We start from the raw sequence: 9,633 nt of genomic DNA, 5'->3' as shown, positions 1-9,633 counted from the left end.
TATTCCTTACCAGAGGGACAGACTCGGGTGTCGGCAGGTTTCTGATCAGGTTCTACACAAAGCAGTGCAAGTTCTGAGATAAGATACTTGACTGATCCAAGTAATTTCCAAAGAATTATGTAAAACAATGAATGGGAAAATTTGAGATTTTTCACTGTTACAGAGACTGTTTTTAACTGGTGAATGTCATCCTCCCCTGCACCAGAAGACAGTCCAGATAGCTCATGGAAGGCATTTCAACCACAAAAAAAAAAAGTTAATATCCTTTAAAATTGTCCTTGAGTCCTTCTCACTTTTGATCTTCGTAATTCATACATTCATGACAAAGACTCCTCCCTGATTTGCCAATAATTTAGTGTTGCTGTTTTACAAAATATTTTACCACTCCCTGTTGTTAGGAGGTCAAAAACCCCATATACTTAATACTTTTTGATGGTGTACTTCTCCTATTAAATGCCTGTTGTTTGTTTCACCACCCCCAACCTGTCAGATTTGTAGTGCATGAGAAGCACTGCATGTCTGCACAGGCTCCATCAGGCAGACCTGAGCTTCCCCTGTGTTCTGAGCTGACCAGCTGTGAACTAGAAGACTTTTGACAGCTTATTAGTTCAGGGCTGCACTGCACTACTGAAGCTGTGTGACTTCTAGTTCAGCTGGCTTGCCTTTAGCGAACTTGGAATGTGAGCAAAACAAGCTCAGATATGTCTGTTTAGCCCAATCCACACAGATCCACAGCCACTGAGAGTGGGAATCATATGGCATTTAGATTATAAACGTCCAAAGTCTCAATCATCTAAATTCCCCTCAGCTGTCATCTAGTGAGACAGCAGCTCTATTCTGTGTAACATCGTTATTTCACTTGAACCATGTATGCTTACAGCACAGTCTGAGTGAGATCCCAAATGTTTTCCTTTACCCAAACCACTGGAAGGCTCCATTTAGTGGGTGTTTTTAGAACATGACCTACCACTGCCCCTTGTTCCTTCCTCCCTGCCTTACAAAAGCATAGAGCGTATTCCATTCTCTTCTCTTTTGGGGAACGTTGAAACTTGTATTTCCTACTTCCCAACAGACTGCTCAGACATCAGGATTATCCAGGTGCATAGATTTCACTTTCCCTATTAATAGCAAAAGTATCTCTGATTCTTTAACATCACGATTATTGCTCTGTAGATTTTCATCATGAGAGAAGAAGGGTTCCACCACCTGTTTCAGAAATTACTATGTATTTTGATAATAGTCAACTGACGGATAAAATCCAGAAGTAGATTATAAATGGTATCAGGATTGGATTCCTGGTTCTTCAAGAACAAAGCTTTTAAATTGAAGTTTTAAATGTGCCATTTCACAAGGTGACTTTTGATTTGGTACAACAAACACAGCAGAGCAAGGCTTGGATTGTTGCAGTTCTTTGCATCACTTTGAGGAAAAAATTAAAGCTAGTACAGTATAATTTTTGGGTTTTTCATAACCCTTAACAAGCATTAATTCTATAGCAGTAATTTGTTTTATATGAAACTATCAAATTTAGTCTAGTCACAGTAAGTTCTAAAATGGCAGCTACTTTAAAAAACTAAGACCCTACTTAGTTCAGATTTAGGTCCCATCTAGGACAGGGTAGGGAAGCTGGGACTCTTGAAAAGACGCACTGCCCTCAGTCTGATGTCACGTAAGAAAAGAAGCCCTGATTATAAGGCTCAATCCCTTATAAACTAAAACCTACTAAAAATATGAAAATCTGTGAAAACTCTTTTTATTGGCAAAGTTTTGCAAACACCTTAGTTAACAAGTACTGTGTAGAAGCTTCATCCTTTGTGAAACAAAGTACATTTGTCACAAATTACTAAATTTGTGGATTAACATCCATTTAGTGCCTGCCTGCAAACATTTGCAACTGTTTTCCCCTGAAGCATATGCAAAACAAGTATTTTTGTATAAAAACTCACAGAAGCAGTAGAAAACTATTTTCAGCTCCATCTCTCTTACTGTTGATTTCAACACAAAGTGAAGATACTTGGACTTTCTTAAGTAGTATTGTCAGTCTTCATATTACATCTACTGCTTGGCCTCTGCTTCCATTTGAGTTTCTTGGGATTCCTCAGCTTCTGAAAGTTTTTCATCATCTAAAATTCAGTATTACTATTAGTCAAATATGCTTGGTCATATATACAGACTATATTGCAGAACTTGTTCGCACTTGTATTTTATTTTGATTGCCTTAAATGTGTTGTTGAGTATCTCATTCTATAAAATGTCATGTTCAAACAAACAAAAGAATCCTTCAAAGTTTTTAAGGATGTTATCTCTAAAAGCTGTTACTGGAAATATGGAGTAAATTCTACAGTATCAATTGAAGCAAACAGTACCAGATTGCTTCTAACCCCTTCCTTCTCTTTGCCTACTAATGGTTTATTTATTTCATACTAAAGCTGTGCTTTGCACTAAACTGCTACTTCCTTCACAAAATCCTGAACGCTGAAAGGTAATCTATATATTCACATGAAAAAGCATTTTCCAAGACTAATACTTAAGCGTTAGTAATACATAATAACAATAACCTTCTGCTAAAGTGCACCTAGGATTAGCAGTTCATTCTGCTTAAGAAGATCTAGACAGCCTTAGAGAATGAAAGTCTGCTCTTACAGCCATCTCAGCATTTAATCAGGTCATGCTCAGAGGCTGTACCAATTGCTCTGTCTTTGAAAGACATGGCAAATATACAGAAAATAATATTTAAAACAATAGTATCCACATTAGAGCATGAAAAGTTAGTGCTGTTTTGAAAATATTAAGTATTTGTATGACAAAAGAATTTGTGCAACTAATTCCTGAATTTAGCTCTTGTGTCTGACAGTTTTAGTCCCTGCTCTATCACAGATTCACAGTGTGAGTAGGTTGTCATTTACCTTCCTTGTATTTAAATTTTTTTTAGTAAAGCCCCAAATGACACCATGATAGCAGTGACATGTTCAAAACTACAGCAATAGTAATTATAAAATTATATTTGGAAATAAGCACAAGAATAATTTTCTGTAAGAAATACTTTCTGTTAAAAAAAACCAACAAACCTCAAATTGCTATTCTCCATCCTCACACTTTAAAGTATTCCGCTGCCTACAAAGTAACCTGAAGCTAGTCGGGAAATAGCACAGTGGGTAGCTGGTAGAAGAAAAAAAATTCACAGCAGTCTCAGGCTCTGGACTACTACTGGGGAAAAAATCCTGCCAATGCAAGAGGTTACCAATCTCAGTTGCACCGCTATTCCACTGCTAGAAGTTGTGATTCCTTTTGATCTGCTGAAACTTAACCCAGTTATATCTATTACCAAAGAACAGCACTTACTCTCCAGGGTTTGCTGAAGTTCATGGATGGTACTCAGGAGAACATGGAACTGCTTTCTTCTCAGCTCCAACTGAAATGATAAAATAGGTGTTGTAGGAAGCAGAAAGCACATACAGCCAAACAACCCATAGCAGATTCTACATTAACTGTATTCCTAATAAATTATTATATAAACATCTCTATGAAAAACCTACCTTATCTTCAACATTTTCTTTAATGTGAGAAAGATTTTGCAGTTCTTTTCCCAAAGCTTCTAGCTGCCTGAAAAGAAATTGTCAGAGTATTCTCAAAAAATTCTGTAAAATTCTTGCAAAACAGATTTGCTCTAAGTAGAGGAGAAAGAACTATAAAAGAAACAGCTTATGTAAACAAAACAAGTGAACTGATTTAGAGGTCATTTCATGTAATTATTAAACTATTATGTTCTAGACTTGTAATTTCAGGACTTTTACAAAAAGCTGGAATACAGTTGCACCCTGGGCATTTGTAACAATTCAGTCCTGACACATGTTATTTACTTGACCATACAATGAAAGTTAAAGCAGCAGATTCATAGAATCATAAAACATCCTGAGCCAGAACGGACCCACAAGGATCATCAGCTCCAGTTCCTGGCCGTGCACAGGACACTCCAAGAGTCATACCCTGTGCCTGAGAGCATTGTCCAAATGCTCCTTGAACTGTCAGGATTGGTGCTATGACCACTTCCCTGGGGAGTCTGTTCAGTGCCCAACCACTCTCTGGGGGAAGAACTTTCTGCTCTCACTTGAACTCACCATGGACCACCACAATCCTTTTTGAGGCAAAGAATAGCAGGTACCATAATATACCTTTCAAATGAGGATGGAGCACCAACTCTTAAGACAAACCTCCAGTTTGGCACTTCTGCTTCTAATGCCCATCATAATTTATGCACCATGCAATGAGAACAAACTGTTCATTTAAAGGTGAAGTGGATTGAGGCTGATCATCCCCGATTAATTAGCAGGCAGAGTCATACAGGGATCAGCAAGGAAATCAATCTTTCTTTCCTGAAGCCATTGATAGCTGCTGCAACTAGTCTGGGTAGGGAACCACAAAAAGCCCTCTAGTCCTAAGTACCTCATTGTGGATGGGAAAAGGTCTATTTTAGTGCAACCTGAGTGTGGGTTTTTTTGAGCCAGCATGCTTGGTACCTCAATAGGAATGCCTGAGAGAGCTGGGTGTGACATTATCCCTTCCTTTGATGGAAACAGGCTAACAGCTTATAGGCTCATACACTGATTCTGCAAGCATTTAGTTTCTAGTTTCTGAAAAACTTCCATTTGGCCAAATCTTGCTGTTTACACTCTGTCAAGTGCAAGCAGACTTTGAGAAGACAGACTTTTTTTTTCTAGTAACATCCAAGCTACATCTGGAATTTTACTCCTTTTACTTTACATTCCAGAGAATCTTTGCTTAGCCTTCTTACTTTCATATCTCCTTTTCTAAGACTCAGTGTCATTTCTTGGTCCTCTGAACAGCTCTTCTAATCTAATTACACTGTGGGCACTGTTGTTTAGTAGTTCAGCTCCTATCAATTCCTGAACTGGCTCCTGTGCACTACTTGTGACTAAGCTGCTAACAGGTTCTTTTGTGCTGTATAACTTGTTGTTCCAAGAAATAGACCCTTAAAAGCATAAAGAAAGTATTTTTCTGAACTTTGTTCTATTGTGCCACATAACCTGCAAAAGCTATAAATGTAACTCTTGCAATAAACCCTTATGTTTCTTCTCACAAGAAGTTTTCTCAAGTGTTTTTAGTGATTAAGAACTCCATGAGAAGTGTGACATTGTTAGTGAGGCTTCCTCTACTCTGAATTAAGGGTGGCATTTGGTTCATTGTATCATTTTCTGTATACTTTCCTACAGACTGCATTCTTGCCAGCTGTAACTTACCACTCTCTCTAGCTTTGCCTAAGAAACTTAAGCTTGGATGTGTTAAGCAAAATTAGAATAATCCCTCCAAACCTAAACAACTCAGCATCCTCTAAGATAAAAAAGTATCATTTATCACAGAATTATAGAATAGTTTGGGTTGGAGGAGACCATAAAGATCATCTAGTTCCAACCCCCTGCCATGGGGAGGGACATCTTTCACTAAACCAGACTGCTCTGAGCCCCACCCAAACTGTCCTTGAACACTTCCAGGGGCAGTCACAGCTTCTCTCATTTAGTTGTTTCTATTCTTAATTGACTTATCTGAAAAACTCCACTTTTGGTAGTTCTTTATTAAAGCGTCACTTGATAAATAGCACATGCTGACTAATGAAGTAAGAAATTGTTAAGCCTCATGAGAATTGCCTATAATAATCAAAGTTGTAGTAATGAAATCAAGGCACAGAAAAACAATATACAAGAAAGAAATGTGTGAAACATTGTCAGTGGCTTATAGCTATAAAAATGCTACTATTAGGGTAATAGTATAACTGAAACACTTCCATTTGCTATGAAAGGCAATGGAATATGAAAAGACAGCCTCCCTTGGCAATTTCACTGAAAGTAGGCAACAGGATAAGTGCACAGCTGCACTTAAATGGGAACAGTAACCCCATATCGCATCTTTAATCAGTTTAAGAAAAACAAACTCATAGATGCAGTAAGTCCTGGAATGTTTCTATGGCTTGATAAAGTTAATCTCTCCACAACTGCCCCAAAAGCACAGATAGTGATGCAAACCTAGAATGGGACAAGCAGCACTGTGAGTTACATGCAAGACAAGCTGGACAACAGGTAGGTCTGACCTGCATGCCAGGGCAGGTTATGTGTGGTGCACAACACAGCTGTTTATAACCGGGCATGCAGGAACAGCTACCAGAAGGAAAACAGAGAAAAGAACCCTAAGAGCTTCCTCCTACTTTCTCTCATTCCACCTTACTTGCTTGTGTGTTGCATTTCAAGTGACTACTGAATCTCTGGCTGGTGCAAGTTAAAGGATTTCCCACCATTTCCCTTTTCTGAGCAACTCATAGGTAAACTGACATCAGATGTTCGTTTACATCTCAGTTCACTTATTCACCATAACAGTGGAAAAATTTCAACTAAAATTTCAATGCTTCTGACACATAGAGATGGAGATTAAAGAAAGCTCGTAAAGGCACAGAAACACAAGTTTTTATTGTGTCAAAGAAATTATATAAAAGTGAGGAAAAGTCAAACTGAAAGCAAGGAAATGTCAAGTCTGGTGACTCCTAGTTTACTGCCCTATTATAATTTAATATAGTTTTATACTTACTTCAGTGTTTCGTGTCTGTCTGGGTGATGCTGTATGACTTTGGCCAATGCATCATATTCTGAAAGACATTTAAATAGTTAATTTAAATACTTCTGAAAATACCAATTCAAGAGCCAAAACTCAGGTACCACAGAATGGCAGATTCTTTTTCCTTCTTGAAAAACTGCTTTAATGTTTTTCAAAACACCTTTAGATAGCTCTGCATTGCTACACACTTAGTCTTCTGTGTCATAAACATTTGGTTTAGATACAATAAAATGTATATGTGCAAAAAATGGTGCTGATGTTACACATGAACCTTTAAGATTTTTAGAAAAAAGTATAAAATTATGCTTGTGGGTTTTTTTAGGATTTTTTAAAAAACTTATACACTTTAAGAACAATATTATGGTTATACAGGCAACTAACACAGCTGCTTCCTGATAGTAAGACCGTACATCTGTCAACTACCTCATTCACAAGGAAAAATCTGTGCTGCAGACTGGACAGAACACATCAAAAAGCAAACACTTCAGACCTATGTTTGTGAAGACGTAAGAACTCTACATTCCTACTGGTTACGGTTATTTTGATTTCCAGTTGAGTTCAAAGTTATGCACAGCATTGGTCACTGTTGTATTTAAAACCTTTCATGTTTTATTTCTAAAATTTTTCTTCTGGCATTTCATTTATCATGAAAAAACAAATTTTTGCTTCTTCTCAACTGCTCATCTTTTAGAATGTTTTAAGTTTCCATGAATTATGAGCATATACTTTTAAAAGGAGGGAAAAAATACACCTCTTAAAACAGGTGTTCAGAAAGGACACTGTTTTATGTTTTCCTGATGCTGCATGTCATTGAGATCTCCTGGTTCAATCTTGCCTGTGTCATCTACCCAAAACTTTCAGTAGTGAGTGTGGAACCCACCAGGTTGAATATAGTAACCATGATGCCTTGCATTTTCAAAAATTTAGAATCTATTTTCCAGTAGAATGCATTCTAAAAGATAACAAGATAATGAAGCCCACCACTGTAAATACAGACATTGCGCCTTACCCTGGCGATTTTTTCGAATCCTTTTTGCTTGCAGGATTTGTTTTTTGCATTCAGAGATCTTCTCATGGGCTGCAGCTATACTATTTTCTTAAAAAAAAAAATAAAAGAAAGATACAGAGTTATATTGAACTCAAACAATACATGTAAATAAACCATTCTGCTAAATTATAGAAGAGAAAGAGCTGTTTGTGACATGGTGGCTTGTTAGCTCCATCAGCTTAAAAACTACGTACACTTCAACAGGTTAAAAAAGCTCGTTTGGATATATTCTATATAATTACAAGATGCTCATAGCACATATATGAATGCTACCTAGTAGGCAAAAAACCAAACCCAAAAAACCTCCAAACCAACTCATCAGATGTATATATTGTATTCATGAGAACTGGCTTGAGCTTATTCATAAGAGAAACTGTCAAACAGAAACGAGTAACATTTTCTCATATTTACCTATATCCTTATAGATTTTTTCATAATTTTCCATCTCTCTCAGGTTCATGTCATACACCAGAAGAGTTTTTCCCATTGAAAATTCACACTGTGATAAAGTACTCAGCATTCGTTGGTACTGGCTGTATCTGAAAACAGACAAGACATTTAATCCCAAGCAGCATAAAAATAGTTCCTAACTTTACAGAGCAAGAAAACAAAACTTCATGGAGCATAAGGGACAGCTATTATTCAATGAAGAAAACACTTCAAAGATTCAATGTATAATTTTTTGGAAGTGCAGTTAGAAACACCGTACACTTCAATTCCACCATCATGTCCTTACCAGTGCAAAGTGAGTAATAAAGCAATGAGCAGTTTGACCCAGGGCTTATAAATTTTCCAGCTAGAGTTGGCTCTGTGACCGCCGAAATAGTATTTTAATACTGCAGTGCTTCTCTGTATACACACTTGTAATATTGTGTCCTCTGGGAATTTATATCTAACATATATCTAACATATACTAACAGAGACCCCACAGAAGGCTGTCTCTCATGCCTTACCACTTTAGCCTTTAAAAAAAAAAAGAGAACGACAGCAGCAGAAATGCCAGCAGTATTTCCCTTCCCTAACAGAACAAACGCAGAACTGCCAACTAAAATATTCGAGTCATGATCCTGTTATAATAGCGGGACTCAGGGCTGGATCACGCAGCAGGCACAGCAATCCTGAGGGCATTCGAGCGGTGCTGGCGGATTTCACGATACAGCCCGCAGCCTTCAGTGATTTCTGACCCGTCTGTAGCTCTCCTCTCCCAGCACAGTGCTCGGCGTTTGCCCTGGAAACACCACGGAGCCAAAGAAAAGCAGCTGTGCACATTTTAACACGGATCTCTTTCAAATGGATCGAGCCCTGTTTTCCACTGAAACACAAGCTAAGCAGTTCCAAGACTCAAAAAAATCGAAACAAAACCAACAGATACCCTTCCTCCTGAGATCCGGAATTACACCACTTAATGAAACTCTTCACCAACAAATTGATCCGCCTGTCGTCACCAGCTCCATCGCCATCGATCAGCAGCCGCTTGCGGATAACTTCATCTGAGGAAAAGCTCCTGTTAAACACTCACGCCATGGCAGCCGCCTCCCAGTGCCGCGCCCGGGTCTCCCCCGGCCCTTCAGAGAGCGATTCCCGGAGCCAGAGCGGGCGGATCTGCTGAATCGCGGGGGCTGCGGAGCCGGGGGGCGCATGGAGGGCCCCGGGGCCGCGATGGAGGCCCGTCTGCGGGGTGAGCGGCCCCGGGGCGGGCGCGGGGGCCGCAGGCAGCCGCTCCCAGGAGGGCGAGCAGGGGGCGCGGCGCTGCGGGGAGCCCCGACGGGGGTCGCTGCGCCGGGCGGGAGGAAAGAGGGGAGGATAGCGAGAAGGAGGGAGGTCTCACCGTCGGTCACGGCCCCCATGGCGGCGAGTGCCGGAGCCGGCGGGGCGGCGGCAGCAGCGAGTGAGGTCAGCTTCCCACAATGCAGCCGGCGAGAGCGGCGGCCATGGAGGGGGAGGCGGCGGCTGCTGGGGCCTGA

At 39.7% G+C, this 9,633-nt stretch overlaps 1 protein-coding gene across 2 annotated transcripts; it reads right to left on the bottom strand.

Moving 5' to 3' along the window:
* Positions 1-1,737: 1,737 nt before the first annotated feature.
* Positions 1,738-9,581, bottom strand: THOC7 (THO complex 7). Of its 2 annotated transcripts, XM_048316223.1 has the most exons (8): positions 9,498-9,581; positions 9,042-9,159; positions 8,081-8,208; positions 7,631-7,717; positions 6,595-6,652; positions 3,537-3,603; positions 3,343-3,412; positions 1,738-2,123 (listed from the first exon to the last, which is right to left on the bottom strand). In XM_048316223.1, exons 1-8 carry the CDS (start codon positions 9,514-9,516, stop codon positions 2,056-2,058), a joined length of 615 nt encoding a protein of 204 aa, XP_048172180.1. In that variant the 5' UTR covers positions 9,517-9,581; the 3' UTR covers positions 1,738-2,055. The 2 variants fall into 2 exon arrangements, with proteins under 2 accessions (XP_048172180.1, XP_048172181.1); XM_048316224.1 differs by lacking the exon at positions 9,042-9,159 and having other exon boundaries at positions 9,498-9,578.
* Positions 9,582-9,633: the final 52 nt, after the last annotated feature.

This window comes from Corvus hawaiiensis, chromosome 11 (genome assembly GCF_020740725.1).
Source record: "Corvus hawaiiensis isolate bCorHaw1 chromosome 11, bCorHaw1.pri.cur, whole genome shotgun sequence".
Taxonomy (NCBI): domain Eukaryota; kingdom Metazoa; phylum Chordata; class Aves; order Passeriformes; family Corvidae; genus Corvus; species Corvus hawaiiensis.
The sequence above is the reverse complement of the archived record's forward strand: the minus strand, read 5'-3'. Positions and strand labels throughout refer to the sequence as shown.